A 15,889-nucleotide genomic window follows, 5' to 3' on the forward strand; every position below is an offset into this window, starting at 1 on the left:
TGTCATTTAAGAAAAAAAAAAAAAAAAAAAAAAAAAAAAAAGGTCATTTCAACAAGATTAACCTGAAAGCACTAGTGGGAACACAACGAATATGACTGCACATTTACACCGACATCATCCTAGTGCAAAGACAAAAACAACAAGCATGCTACTAACTTTAGCCGAGTCATTTAGACAGCTGTTAGCACATGATTCTCCTTATGCTGCTGAGAATATAGCCCAGAAGAAGCGGATAGTATAGCTTTTATTTTGGAAAGAGCCATTTCTCTGTAATAAACTCTCTTTTCCAAAGATGAGTGATTCCTCAATCAGATACAGGGCTTGCAATATCGCTAGCCCGATGTCCCGGAGCTAGCGATTTTTTCAGTCGGGCTACCAAAATCTATCTCTTCCCTGCCCGTCGGGCTATTGTAGGATATATATATGTCAATGCTTTTGCATTCTTTCAGAAATGTAGCTGGGTAATTATGTCATTGGCATCGGTGAGTCACTGTCAATATGTGACATATTGAAGTTGCGTTTGAATTTGCGCTTGTTTTTTTGCTTTCACTTTGCAATCGTGCGAACTGTGTATAGAGAGCGACAGCACTGATCTGTGAGTGATGATAATTTGTGCACCAATTCCTCTGACATCGTCTTATTAATCGTTAGCTTACTATGCAAACATGACAAGTGAAATCTCCCGCAGCTTACACATGTGAGAGGTTGATCGCGCAGAGAATCGCTGAGCTTATGTGAGTGAGCGTGTAAAAGCATTTCAGTTCTGCTGAGCCAAATAAGACAGGTCAGGGTGAAGAAGTGACAGCCAAAGAAAAGCTTACCACAAAACGGAGAAGTTATGACAAATCAGACTATAAGGCAAAAAGAAAGTGCAGCTTTATGGTTTCATGGACAAAAGAATTTCTGTGGCTGCAATATGATGAGCTAAATAACCAGGGCTGCACATAAGTGGTCCGCAGGTGCGCATTCGCTGTCAAAATAAAAAACACGCACAAGGGTTAGGGTTAAATTTGAAAACTGTACTTTTGAGTTAAAATATATATTTATAATTTTAATAAATGACAAATTAAAAATGCATGAACATTTTTTTGTATCGAAAAAATATCGAACCGTGACACCAAAGTATCGAACCGAACCGAACCGTGAATTTTGTGTATCGTTGCACCCCTAATATATATATATATATATATATATATATTAGGGGTGCAACAATACTCGTATCGATATTGAACCGTTCGATACAGTGCTTTCGGTTCGGTACGCATATGTATCGAACAATACAAAATTTTTAATTTATTTTATCAACTTTTCTTCTGACGATGCTGTCTGTGTTGAGCGCTCAGTGGATCTGCACTCAGCAGTGCAGCCTAGGCGGAGTAGTCGAACGCAGATTCACTGAGCCCAGGGCAAGCGCGCGAGACACAAGTTAAGCTCTCATTGCAACATAGCAAATTTAACCTCCCCCACCCTCATTCAGATCTGGCGTTTGGAACTATTTTGGTTTTCATGTGACGTATGACCCTGAAGGTAAGCGCGTCATGGACAAAAGTAAAATAGTATGTCGGATGTGCCACGCAATGCTCAATTACATGGGTGGGAACTACTGCGTTAGCGCAGTTAGCTCGTTAATGTGTTGGTTGTCCAGCCCCACGCACGGGGCGATCCGCGGTAGCTTGTTAACGGAGATTTGGTGTGTTGTGGCGTTAAGGTCATTTCAACGAGATTAACGCTGACAGCACTAGTAGGAACACAATGAATATGACTGCACATTTACACCGACATCATCCTAGTGCAAAGACAAGTGGAAGCAGACAAAAACAACAAGCACGCATGCTACAAACTTTACCCGAGTCATTTAGACAGCCGTTAGCACATGATTCTCCTTATGGGGACCTGATATGTTTAATATGCTGCTGAAAGTATACCCCAGAAGAAGTGTATAGAATCGCTTTTATTTTGGAAAGAGCCATTTCTCTGTAATAAACTCTCTTTTCCAAAGATGAGTGATTTCTCGATCAGATAGATTTATTTTTTTTATTACTTTGTTGTTTCAGCAACATTAAATTTAAAAACTGTACTTTTGAGTTAAAATATATATTTATAATTTTAATAAATGACAAATTAAAAAAGCATGAACATTTTTTTTTGTATCAAGAAATATCGAACCGTGACACCAAAGTATCGAACCAAACCATGAATTTTGTGTATCATTGCACCCCTAATATATATATATATATATATATATATATGTATATATATATATGTGTGTGTGTGTATGTACCTGGATATGAGGTGAGCTCAGGAGGCTGCACAACTCTCTAGCTGGAGCTGAAGGCTTTTGAGCTGTCAGTATTGCAGTTATGACCTAATGAAAAATTAAGAAGATTCCTGAATCAGATGTTAAATTACATTATACTGGAAAGACAGAATACCAGACATATGTAAAAGGAAAGCAAGAGACCTAAAAACACTGATTTCTATGGAAATATTTCCAGAAGAAACTTTAGATCCAGACATAATTTTAATGACTTTAACCACCTACGACCCGAACTCTTCCAGAGCATGCATTTTAATTTCTCTTTGATATTTGGGCATATTGGGACCCGATGAATGTAAAAACAAAGGATTACCAGTTTTTTGTTTTACCCTATTTTTGTTTCTAAGAAAAATGAGAGCCACATATGAGGATATCCATTTAAAATTTCGTAAGAACAGTAGCAGCATAATGTCCTCATAAGTGGATATCAGGCCCTTGTAGAGCAAAATTGAGTATTTTGGTCTAAATAACCCAAAGTGTGATGTCCTAATATGTGGACGCCAGGTCCTAGGAGGTTAAAATGACTTATCACAGTCATCTGGTCACTTGATCCACATCCTCTAAAAACTTTTTCAAAAAGGAAAGGTTTAAATCTAAATGTAAATGTAGAGAGGGTGTCTCCTGTTGTGCTTTGTATTATTTACAGAAAGCAGACATGTTCTGGTTGGTTTCTGTATTGATTACATTATCAGGCTTACTTAGTTTTAATTTTGTTACCTTTTGCAAGATGCAGAATTAAAATTCCAATTGAATCAGCTGTGATAAGGTGATATTTTACAGAACACTAATGACTGATATTTAGGGATCTAAATATTTCGTCTATGGCTGCTTGTTTGTTGTGTTGTATATATACACACCTCATGTGAGAGTCCTGCAGCATAAGGCAAAACGGGGCTTGGTGTCAGTCTCTGGAACTTTAACAGGCACTCATAAATCTGGAGACAAAGCACCAAATGATAACTTTTAGTTTGCAGACAGATGGTAGGTGTGTGTCTTTTACTCAGGACCTTTGAATCATGTACCTTCAGCAGGGCACAAAGCCACGGTGCACTCAGTAGTTCATGCAAAAGCTGAGCACCATTAATGTTCCTGCTAACAGCTTGGTCAACATCCTTCACCACACTGGATAGTACCACACTGACACCTGAACAAATGATGACATAGGGAATTAGGGAAGACACAGGGAATTCTTGGTAAATGGACTGGTAGTTATGCACCACCTTTCTACACAGCTGAGCGCTCAAAGCACTTGCAACTAATTCATCAAATTACACGCACAATCATATGGCACTTATGCCTATGCAGCAGTTCAGGAAGTGCAAACTGGACTCCAACCAGCTGCTGACCTTCTACCACTTCATTGAGAGCCTGCTGACATATATCACAGTATGGTACGGCAGCTGCACTAAGGCGGATAGAGTGAGGCTTTAGAGTGTAGTCAAGGCAGCACAGAAGATAAATAATCGTACAAATAAAATATTTGCTTAAACAAACTGGAGATACTGCTATCCAATACAGATGCTGAAGTGATCCATACATAGCTAATTCAAGTTGGTTAGCTTGGGGAACAAATTTGCATTGTCTGAAATGTTGACATTAAAATGTGGTTCGAGTGCTTAGAGTAAAACCTCATTTCCATATTACTTTATTTCACATTGGTACAATAATATCAGTGGAGAAAGTTTTTTAGTAATTGAAAAATAAAAGTGCTCTCATATTGTCCAAATTTGGTTTGATTACTGTATTGTTCCAGTGTTTGCTTAACTGTCTCTTTATCTTTCACTTGGTATTGTCAGAAATAGTTAGAATTGGGGCATTAAAACTGGGGTACGCATGATTAATTACACTGTGACTGACAGATTCCAATGAATGTCTTTAATATAATTGCCTTTAATATCACAGCAGATGTTTGAGGTTTCACATTTCTCCTGAGCAGAAGGTGAAAAGCCGACAGAACCAGACAGGATTAACATTATAGAGAAGCCCTGACCCTTCTTTTATAATAAGTCTTTTCAAGTAAGCACCTACTCATGACTGAGACAGGTGAATTCAAGTCTACTGAATTTGTCTGTATACGTGTATGTGCTTCTCACCATCCTCCATTGCTTTTTTCATGGTAATTGTTCAGAAGAGAATGAAAGGGTTATTCCACTGAAAAGATATGGAGAAAGAAATAAAAAACAGATTTATGTAACAACCTCATGTTTTACATATTAAAAATAAAACAAATCTAGATAATTTAACAATCTTTAGTTAGTACCCATGTCATTATTAAACATAATTCAATTCATGTTGTGTGTGACTATCATCTTGTTTTATTACAACAGACAAAGAAAGATGACACATTTACATTTTCATTCCAAAAGCATTTCACCTTAGGCAGAATATCAGGTTGATCTTCATGTTTTCAAGGCATGAAAACACTCAAAATTACTACTTGGTATGGATATAATCTCAGAGTTTGGAAGTTATGGCTGATAACCATGATTTTCATTCAAAATTGATCAACAACAGATCTTGATGCCCTGGACAATTTGACTGCAGCTGGATAAAATGAGTAGTTTTTAAGTTAATTGTACTTCAAAGTTAAGAGTCTGTAACTTTTGAGAGATCATAGCAAAGTCTTACTATTATGATTAAATGTTATGGCTGTAGAAAATAGGTGTATCTTTATACCATGTTGTAATACACATTCTACCTCAAATGGTGTCCAAATAACTAACTTAAATCATGCTGTGATTGTTTGTTTGTTTTTTTTTATTGTGTAGTTTTGGTCGTTATTAGGGGTTACTTTGAATAAATACATAAAATGAATATTTTACAAATAAAATGTTAATGTTAAAATTTATTTTTAAAAAAAGAACAACAAATGATCAAAATTGCAGAGCAATGTTTAAAAATTATGTTCCTTTGAACAGCAGAGAGGGAAACAATGAATGAAGTGAATGTTTTAAATGCAGCTTATCCTACTTTAGAACTTCCTGTTACAGCAGCAGGTTACTAAATGTGGACTAATTTCAGGTTACGGCTATTCTTCAGCTGCTTATCTCGGCTCAACTTCCGTTTCCACTTACACTGTCCGGGAAGAGCTTCCATTAGTCACGAAACCTTGGGTTCTGTGAAACTCGTTACACAGTTTCATGGAACTTCTTTTAGACTATTTCTGTTGGTGTCGCTTATCAATCATGTAAGATAAATATTATCATTTAAAAAATAAATTGAATCCAGACCTATATACACCAGGGAGAACTTTGTTGCTATGCTATTGTATATAAAATATGCAATATTTTATTGTGTCTACATTATCGCCAGGAGGGTCCCATAGTGGATGGCAGCATTTATTAGTATTTCTTTGTGATTATTCTGTATGTGCGTAAATCCTTCATCCCTCATCCCTCAAGTTCTTGGTATTTCAAATGCTGTGCTACTAAGCAAACACAAAAAGGCATATAAAAAGTACAGTGAGCAAATAGGCACTCAGCTTATTTGCTCATCAGCTGTAAGTAAAGCCCCATAGAGCAAGCAGGAAGGCTGTATATGCTTAGTCTGATTTTTTTTTTAATCAATTGCACTACAAGAGTCAGAAGTGTCAAAAAAGGTAAACTCACATTCCCTTCCTGTGGTCCAATTGTTCAGTGTGGGATTTCTCAGTTGAAAGGAACCAGTAGGGCGAGTGTGTCAGAAGCAGTCAACGCCAACAACATGAATGTGAGTTTACTACCAAACCTGAACTGACACTAATCCTCTCTGACCCGACTTAATCCACCAACCACCAATCTCCCTCTCTCACTCCCTTGCGCTGTCTCCTGCTCCCCCTTCTCTCTTCCCTGTTTGCTGACTTTTGCAATATTTTAAAAAAACATTTCGTTATCAGCTTGAAGTTTTTATTGCTAACCCTGTCAGTGTTCCCATGTCCACTTTTATTCTAGTTCCTGCTTTCTCGTTGTATTCTTCAGCCATCCTCATCAACTCACTCTCTCATTCACTTTAAGTAAGTCATCAAATCACAAAGCTTCTTAACTCTTCACTGCTTTTAGCCCCCCCCCCCCACACACACACACAGTATAATCACACATGTTTGTATAGCTGTCTTTGTGAGAACCCTTTGTGGCATAATGCATTACCCTGCCCTTTATCTTAATCTTCCCTTAATTCCAAATCAAAGCCTAAGACAGAGCCCAAAGCCTCAAATAGCCGTGACAAGCGGCAGGTTTGTCACGATGTGAAGATCAACAAAATGATCCTTTATCTTTAATGTCCTCATAAGCGGAACATTGGTCTTGATTCTCACAATAACTGTTGGCACATACAAACAGCAGGTCAGCAAGCCAACCAGAATCAGAGTGGCAGCAAAGAATAACAGTACTTCTGGTCCATTAAATCCCACTGCAACATCTGGGTGAGGCCAGCCTGTGTCTGCTTTGTGTATGTGTGTGTTGGGGGTTATTGCAGGGTAATGGTCACTGGGTCACCTCCTCCAGGATTATTCTGCTTTCTGAAGGATCAGTGGTAGACAAAAACACAAAGAAAGAGAGAGAGGACATATAACAAAAACAGATGGAAAAGTAGTACCATGTTTTTCCAGCAATTCTTTCTCAATATCTGACCAGCTACAGTTCTTTGCAAAATTCACATAACAATACGTGATCAAGTGATAAATTAAGTGATAAATTAGGAATATAGATTTCGTGTCATGACTAGGATAAAGGGAGATTATTAGGGCCATATAAGGGCCTCTGTGATTTTGACTCAGTGGGTGTGGTCTTGCTGTCTTTCCAGTCTTAGACGCTGCCCTTCTTTACAGCTGATTCTATTTAGCAATTAGGCCGGAGTGCTTAAGTCCAAGGAGAAAAGCATTCCCGTACCAGAGGAACTTTTTGCTTTGCATGCTGTTAGGTGGATGTGTGACTGTTTATGCTTACTCTGTGAAAAGTTTGATCATTTAACCTTCTCAACTTACTGTCACGGCTGCCGAGGCGAGCCGTGTGGATTTAGAAGGAGGACCCAAGATGCAGGCAGTGGATGAGATACCGGTGGTTTTATTTACAGAGGTGTAGTGGCAAACAAACAGTGGGGCATAACAAACAACTAAAGACACCTAAACTGGGAGAACTAAAATAACAGACCTGGGAGCATATGACAACGGATGATGAATAGCAGAGAGACGCAGACGAGGAACAGGACACCGTGGAACACAGGGTAACAGACTGACACAGAGTTACACAGACTGACACGGAGGAACACAGACGAACCGGCAACAGGCAGGAGAACACACAGGGCTTAAATACACACACCAGTAATCAGGGGATGAGAGACAGGAGGGCAACACAGCTGGGAGGAATCTGGGCTGACGGGACAGGGGAAACGTAAACTGATCACACTCACATACGACGCGGACCTTCACAATAAAACAGGAAACTCAGATACATGGAACCAGACAAGACATTGAACTAAACAGACAGATTCACAAACAGATGGGGAGACACCATAGACAGACAGATACAGACGCAGACTCAGAGGCAGATCGAAAATAACACAGAACTTAAACAATCATCTAGAAAATGATAAACTAAAAGCGCTGGGTCACCGACCCAGGACCATGACAGTACCCCCCCCTCAAGGGCTGGCACCAGACAGCCCAGCAGAAACGAAAAAACGGACCAAAACAAAACAGAAAACAACCCGACCAGGGCGGGCGGAGGGGGCCCAGGACGGAGGGACAGAGTCCAAAAAGGCCCAGATGGTCAAGTTCAGGAGGCCGACCATGCGAATGGCAACGGGGCAGGTCCGGATGCCGGCCACGCAGTAGGCAGTGGCGTGGAAACAGTTCTGGGGGCCGACCGTGCGGACGGCAACGGCGGCGTGGAAACAGTTCTGGGGCTGACCGTGCGGACGGCAACGGCGGCGTGGAAACAGTTCTGAGGGCCGACCGTGCGGACGGCAACGGCGGCGTGGAAACGGTTCTGGGGGCCGACCGTGCGGACGGCAACGGCGGCGTGGAAACAAGTCCGGAGGCCGGCCACGCGGAAGGCAGTGGCGGCGTTCAGGAGGGCGTCCACGGTGGCGGAGAAGCCCAACAAGCGGCCTGGCAGATGACCGACGATGTGGAGGTGGTAGTAGGGGACCTGAAGGCTGCGTGACCCCTGCAGCCCCAGGCGAGGCGCAAGCTGAGGCTGGACCAGACGAGGCGCAAACTGAGGCTGGACCAGACGAGGCGCAAACTGAGGCTGGACCAGACGAGGCGCAAGCTGAGGCTGGACCAGGCGAGGCTGATGAGGATGCGGAGGCTGGACCAGGCAAGGCTGAAGCAGAAGCAGAGGCCGGACCAGGCGAGGCTGAAGCAGAAGCAGAGGCCGGACCAGGCGAGGCTGAAGCAGAAGCAGAGGCCGGACCAGGCGAGGCTGAAGCAGAAGCGGAGGCCGGACCAGGCAAAGCAGCTGATGAGGATGCTGAAGCTGGACCAGGCAAAGCAGCTGATGAGGATGCTGAAGCTGGACCAGGCAAAGCAGCTGATGAGGATGCTGAAGCTGGACCAGGCAAAGCAGCTGATGAGGAAGCTGAAGAGGAGGCCACTGCAGGTGATGCGGAGGCTGGACCAGGCGAGGATGAAGACACGGAGGCTGGACCAGGCGAGGATGAAGACACGGAGGCTGGACCAGGCGAGGATGAAGACACGGAGGCTGGACCAGGCGAGGATGAAGCAGTGGCTGGACCAGGTGAAGCGGATGAAGCCGAAGCATGCGCTGGACCAGGCGACGCTGAGGATGCAGCAGAGGCCGGGCCAGGCAACGGCGTGGAGGATGCAGACGGAGGCGCTGCAGCAGGTGGCGGCATGGATGAAACTGCTGCTGCAAGCGAGGATGAGGCTGCTGGTGGAGCAGCTGGTGGCTGGATGGGCTCCTCGGGCCCCCCAGCTGACGAGAAAGGAGGCTGGACGGGCTCCTCGGACCCCCCAGCTGACGAGGCAGATGGCTGGACGGGCTCCTCGGGCCCCCCAGCAAAAACAGTCTCAGAACCAGTGGGCACTGGAGCCCCTGGCACACACAGAACAGAACCAGCAGGTGCGGAGACCTCTGGCAGGAACGCAACAGGACCAGCAGGCACACGGGCCTCTGGCAGGAACGCAACAGGACCAGCAGGCACACGGGCCTCTGGCAGGGACAGAACAGGACCAGCAGGCACACGGGCCTCTGGCAGGGACAGAACAGGACCAGCAGGCACACGGGCCTCTGGCAAACACATAGCGGCCTGCAGCTGCGCAGAGCATTGACCCTGCTCAGACAGCGACAGCTCTGTGCAGTCCTCAGCTGGCTTCTTAAACTCCAGGGGTCCAGAGTCTGATGGGGGCTGAAACCCAGCCTCTGGGGAGGCCCTGGAGTGCATCTCAGTCTCAGAACTGGCCAGCCTTTGAGGAATGTTGACATTGTTCTTGGGTTTGTCTCTCTGCTTAGAGTACGGAGTTGTTGAACTGTCCGTTATGGGTTGGACTGACATGGCTTGCTGTACAGAAGGAGTAGGTGAAGGTGATGGCTGAACAGGTGGTGGAGCAACTGACACAGGATGCAGGGCTGGTGACTGCTGAACAGGAGGCTGAACTGAGGATAAAGCTAATGATTCTTCTGCTAACTGGGCTACTGACTGGGCCATGGATTGTAACAGGGTTTGTAATAAGTCTGGCTGTGACTGTAATTGAGCTATGGATTGTGAGGCTGAATGTGGCGGAGGTGGCGACTGGGCTTCCGGCCGGGCGGCTAACTGAGCTTCCGGCCGGGCGGCTAACTGAGCTACCTGCTGGGCAGCTGGCTCAACAAACACAGCCCCGGAATAAACAGTCATTCGAGCTGGCGAAACAGATGGAGCGTCTTTTCCACTCACCACAGCTGGCAGTTCCGAAGTCCTACTCTCCGGCTGTGGGGCGACGCGCCGACGGCGCGATCGTCGCTTCCTCCCGGGCGAAACCTCCGGCGGGCCGGGCAAAACCTCCGGCGGGCCGGGAAAAACCTCCGGCGGGCCGGGCAAAACCTCCGGCGGGCCGGGCAAAATCTTCACCGCCAGGCCGGGCAAAATCTTCACCGCCAGGCCGGGCAAAATCTTCACCGCCAGGCTGGGTTGGGAAGCGGTAGCGGCTGGAGGGCGAAGGTGCAGCTCATGAAGGAGGAAGTCCCGTGCCAGCGGGTGAAGCGAGTCTAGCAGCCAGGAGTGTGCAGAGAGTAGCTGCTGTAGCCTGGCTTCTACAGCGCGGTGGAACTCTTCTTCCTCCTGCTCGAGCCACAGGTTTACCAACCTTGCGACCGTGTCGGTTACCTCCTCCCGAAACTCCTGGGTAGGTGCGAATGCTGCTGGGTCCATGTTGGCCGGTTCGTACTGTCACGGCTGCCGAGGCGAGCCGTGTGGATTTAGAAGGAGGACCCAAGATGCAGGCAGTGGATGAGATACCGGTGGTTTTATTTACAGAGGTGTAGTGGCAAACAAACAGTGGGGCATAACAAACAACTAAAGACACCTAAACTGGGAGAACTAAAATAACAGACCTGGGAGCATATGACAACGGATGATGAATAGCAGAGAGACGCAGACGAGGAACAGGACACCGTGGAACACAGGGTAACAGACTGACACAGAGTTACACAGACTGACACGGAGGAACACAGACGAACCGGCAACAGGCAGGAGAACACACAGGGCTTAAATACACACACCAGTAATCAGGGGATGAGAGACAGGAGGGCAACACAGCTGGGAGGAATCTGGGCTGACGGGACAGGGGAAACGTAAACTGATCACACTCACATACGACGCGGACCTTCACAATAAAACAGGAAACTCAGATACATGGAACCAGACAAGACATTGAACTAAACAGACAGATTCACAAACAGATGGGGAGACACCATAGACAGACAGATACAGACGCAGACTCAGAGGCAGATCGAAAATAACACAGAACTTAAACAATCATCTAGAAAATGATAAACTAAAAGCGCTGGGTCACCGACCCAGGACCATGACACTTACTCCATTGTTTAGTAGCTAACTTATGTGTTTTCTTGCTTTTGATGGTTTTGAAAACTCTGTTTTCAGATGTTTATAGAAAGGGAATGCTACACAGTAGTGAATATGGCCCTGTCCCAAATTCCTTGAGACTTGTTGCTGCCATCAAATTCAAAATGAGCTAATATTTTTCATGAAATTTTGGTTAGCACTGTTGCCTCACAGCTAGAATTTCCTGACTTCAATTCCAACATCAGGCCGGGGTCATTCTGTGTGGAGTTTGCATGTTCTTCCCGTGTTTATGAGGGTCCTCTCCGGGTATTCCGGCTTCCTTCCACAGTCCCAAGACATGCAGTTAGTGGGGTTAGGTTAATTGGAAACTCAAAATTAGGTGTGGGTGTGAATGGTTGTCTGTGTCTATTTGTTAGCACTGCATCTTGCCTTAAGACAGCTGGGATAGCCCCACCCCAATAAAAATATAGGGTTAATTTGGGGGGGGGGGGGGGGGGGGGTCTAATAAGCCTGTATCTTATTTTGAATAAAATATGGGGTTATTAGACTTACAAATCATTGCATTCTGTTTTATTTACATTGCCTTATAATTATTTTCATTTTGCATGAATGCTTGTGAATCTCCACAATATTTTTATAGTGGACAAAGATATTACTTTTGTTATTTCCTGAAAATGTATTGCTTATGTATTTTTAAAATAGTCATTATTAGCTAGAAACATTCAAGACGGATGGTCCAGATGGGCCTGGGCCCCCTTGCCCAGGTGGGTTCCAGGGTATGGGGGTGTCTACTGGGTCAGCCGGGGAGCTGGCCCCAGGGAGGGGCCTCCCTTCCTTCCCTCCCCATCTCCAGCTGCTTCCCTCTTCCCGCTCCACCACAATCACCCACACATGCAGGGCCTTGGGGTAAAGGTGTGTGGAGATGAGAGAAATATTTTACTGCTACTATTCATAACCATCATCATTTCATCAAAGCATTTATTGAAGCTGTTGGCATTATGTTAAAACTTGTATTACAGGTGTTATCATAATCACATATTAACATTTTCATTACAGGTGCAGTTATAATCATTTTATACACACATTGCAGGATTGTGCTTCTAGAGAGTTGATGTTCGGTCTATTAAAGTTCTTAAGCTTCGCGTGGCGTGACTGTCCAGGCGATCAATGGTGTAAGTGACTTGGAGCAATAGAAGGTTCAAAGCATGCACGCTTACAAGCACACATGAAAGTATTGATTCCAGGCCAAAGGCCTGAGATACATTTTGCTTCTAACTGCCTTTTAGCTTGCCTAGTAACAGGTGACAGAAGACAAGTCAAGAAAAGGACAAGCCCTCAGGGACCATTTAGGCTTGCAACTTATTGCCTTGTATGGAAGGTGTGATAGAAAAAGGAACTTCTTTGTCTAATTTTAGGGGTTTAAGATTGACCATTTACTATAACTGATGCATATTATGTTCATTTGTGACGCATGAAGGGGCGTAACCCTGATGAATGAAACCATTGTGAATAGACCTTTTCGGGGAAGATCGATGCTGGTGTGGCAGTATACATCTTCCCACGCGTGTACTCAATAAATCATTGTTTGACTGAACTTTTCTGGGCCTCTGTTGGTTTGTTCCATTGCTCAACATTTTCGAACCCACAACAGGTATGTCACCAGGGTGCAGGGGAGGCATCCCCCCCTCTGTCCCCTTCTGGCTGCCTGTGCCTCAATTTTATCCCACAACTTAGACATTCACATTACTCACACTCTCATTACACATACATATAGGACCTTGGGGGTGGGCATCCAGAAGACCATCAGGATGTACAACCTCACCCCTGGCGTCGTTGCCCACCTTTCAATTTTTAAATACATGTATATATTGAGGGCTATCAGGAGGGGCTATGCGCTTACCTGCTGCTCTCTGGCAGGTAGCTCCATGCCCTCCTGGGTTTTAAATGCACCTTAGAACACACATGCATCAACACTACATATGAGCAGGCAGGCGGAGGGAGGTTTGGAGTCTTCTCACATCCCCGTTCTCTGTTGCCTGTTGGGACGGGGAGGCTGGGAGGAGTTGACCGTTTGATTGGGGTCTGGAATGTGGGGCTTCCCTGCTGCTGCGGAGTCGGGGCGGTCTGCTTCTCTCCACCCCAGGGAAGAGGGTAACACTACCTAGGTCTGGGTGCAGTTTCCCCCTCTAGGGACAAGGGTACGTAGACCCAGGGCTTAGAGTACGCTTGGGGAGTGTGATTGTGTGTACAGTGTCTATTTATGTCTGTCTCCACGTTGGGTGAGTGCTGAGTAATCGCATATGAGAGCATGAGGGTGGGAATGGATGTTTGTATCTGTGTGTGCCTGTATGTCTGTGTCTTTATGTCAGGTTGGGTATCAGACGCCAGCTCTCTAGGGACATCTCAGGCCCTCCACGGTATGGAGGCCTATCTCCCCCCACCACTCCCCCTGCCAGTGGCAGACGCCCTCAGACATCGATGAATTGGTGGTTCTTTGTGTCCAGGAATGGGCGTCCAGGTACGCACGGGCTCACTCCTGGCTTGACAGGGCCTGAAGCCTGGGGCTCGCTCGGGCCCCTTCGGGGGGTGGGGTGCCCTCGGCCTCTGGGCCTGGGGCTCGGTCACTCTGGCACAGCTGGCTGCCGGCGGAGCTCACGGGCCTCAAAGCACACTGTGTGCGCTGTCGATCCCACGTGCTGCACAATAATATTCATTATTTAGTATTTACTGTTATATTCACATAGATTATCACGATGATGTTGTTTATTATATTGCTCTTTTTTTGTTGCTTGTTTTCTCTTTTTTCTTTCTCAACAGGTGATCCAGGTGATTGATATATGTATTTTTTGTCTGTTTGTTTTGTTGTTTTGTTGTTTTTTGCCCTTTATCACCGTTCCTCTTCCCTGCTGTTTTTCTTTCCCTACCTCTCTTTCTTTCTCCCTTTTATAAAATAATAATAAAAAAAGAAACATTCAAGACAATAAAAGTAGACAAAATAAATGAAAAAGGGAAAAGAAAATCAAAACCTTCTGCACTATAAAAGACCCACAAACACATTTTCTAAACACTAAAACCAAATTGTTTATTCTGCTAACAGTTTGGTTTCTGTCTTAAGATTTTCAGCTCTTCAGGTTTCATAGAGGTACAAACTCTTTGTAATTAACTTTAATCAATGAAATCAAAATGACCAAACAATAAAGGACAACAAGGAAAAAAGTTAAAGTGGGCATGTTTTGCAAAATAAAATTTAAATTTAAAAGCAATTGTTCACAAATTATGAAAATATATATGATATGTAAGGTACATTATGGCATAAAGATTAAATGTGACCTATATTAAGATAACTCAATGATAAAGGGTGGTACACGCAGGGTATGGCTTTGTTTTTTTGCATAAGTTTTCTGAAATCACACACACTTACTCTGAACCTCTTTTTTTCATGTAATTTAAGTCAAGTCAGAATCTTAAACTAAGCTATATACAATGGACTTACAAAGGCTGTTACCAGTGTCATGTAATACTAAACAGTGGTCTATTTACAATTTAAGAAAATTTTTTTAATAAAGCCTCCATAGCTTCCACTTATCACAAGTAACTGATAATGATTAAAAGAAAAAGTCAACATCTTTTGATATGAAGTGTAACAAGAATTTTGTTACGGATCTTTGATAGTTTGAATCCATAAAGTAAAGGATTCATAACTGGAGGAATAAAGAGAACAGCTATAGCGACAAAGTTTTGAAAACTTTGAGGTACATCATTTGATGCAAATCGCATGTGCATCAAATCAGAAATCACAATTACAAAAAAAGTAACCAAAGAGATCAAATGGGGCACACATGTCTGCATAAACTTTGCCTTGTCCTTTTTTGATTGCACACATGATTTAACAAGATAGATGTAAGTCCAAACAATAAAAATCCAGTGAAATATGTAAATTGAAAGCGTCGCATATGCAAAGGCACTATTGACAAGAGTGTCCATGCCAGGGCAGGCAACTTTAACAATCAGCCAATTAACACAGAAGAGTCTCTGAATGTCTGTACCACAGAATATCAGCCTGTCTGTCAGCATAATGTTAATGGAGAAAATGCAGAAAGGTGTTAACCAAGAGAAGCATACTAGTTTGGAGAGCTTCTTTTTTGTCATAACAGAGTGGTATTGAAGTGGTTGGCATATGGCCAAATACCTGTCATAAGCCATGACTGCAAGAATAGATGTGTCACTGCAAACAAAAGAGTACATTACAAATGCCTGACAAAGACATTCACTATAAGAGATGACCTGTGAAGATGAAAGGAGGTCAATGAGGAACTTGGGGTAGAAACCTGTGCTTCCATAAAGCCCATTAATGCAACACACACATACTAAAATATACATAGGTTCATGTAAGCTTTCATCTAAGACAATAATCATGATGACTGTGACATTAAGAAATACAATTGCAAAGTAACACACTAGAGTGGCAGAAAAGAAAGCAGCTCTGTAATTAGCTGTCTCATTGAATGCTAACAGATTAAAAATTCTCACTGTAGAAACATTATCCATAATGTCAATTAAAAACTCTGC

The 15,889-nt window shown here is 43.9% G+C and overlaps 2 protein-coding genes and 1 pseudogene across 6 annotated transcripts in view; all 3 read right to left on the reverse strand.

The window, feature by feature from the left end:
* The window catches only part of LOC147311000 (MAGUK p55 subfamily member 4-like), a 34,047-nt gene extending 27,958 nt beyond the window's left edge, over positions 1-6,089 (reverse strand). For 3 of the 5 annotated variants that reach the window (XR_015125311.1, XR_015125312.1, XM_086266066.1), the window contains exons 1-5: positions 5,926-6,089; positions 4,411-4,468; positions 3,340-3,461; positions 3,175-3,252; positions 2,282-2,365 (exon numbers count right to left, since the gene is read on the reverse strand). Coding sequence is in view for 3 of the 5 variants with exons in the window: in XM_086266066.1 (XP_086122192.1) it covers positions 2,282-2,365; positions 3,175-3,252; positions 3,340-3,461; positions 4,411-4,432 (306 nt within the window). In the remaining 2 variants the exon portion in view is untranslated. The remainder of the gene's footprint in view (positions 1-2,281; positions 2,366-3,174; positions 3,253-3,339; positions 3,462-4,410; positions 4,469-5,925) is intronic. The other 2 variants (XM_086266065.1, XM_086266067.1) reach the window with 2 other exon arrangements.
* Positions 4,461-10,666, reverse strand: LOC147311001 (uncharacterized; annotated as a pseudogene).
* A 4,272-nt stretch (positions 10,667-14,938) lies between these two features.
* Positions 14,939-15,868, reverse strand: LOC147311002 (olfactory receptor 5M5-like). The gene has a single exon (XM_086266276.1). The coding sequence runs from the start codon at positions 15,866-15,868 to the stop codon at positions 14,939-14,941; it is 930 nt and encodes a 309-aa protein (XP_086122402.1).
* Positions 15,869-15,889: the final 21 nt, after the last annotated feature.

The sequence above is a fragment of the Aulonocara sp. 'chitande type north' Nkhata Bay genome, linkage group LG16 (assembly GCF_057382095.1).
Source record: "Aulonocara sp. 'chitande type north' Nkhata Bay isolate Kocher_YH1m ecotype deep benthic linkage group LG16, A_spYH_male_GT1.1, whole genome shotgun sequence".
NCBI lineage: Eukaryota > Metazoa > Chordata > Actinopteri > Cichliformes > Cichlidae > Aulonocara > Aulonocara sp. 'chitande type north' Nkhata Bay.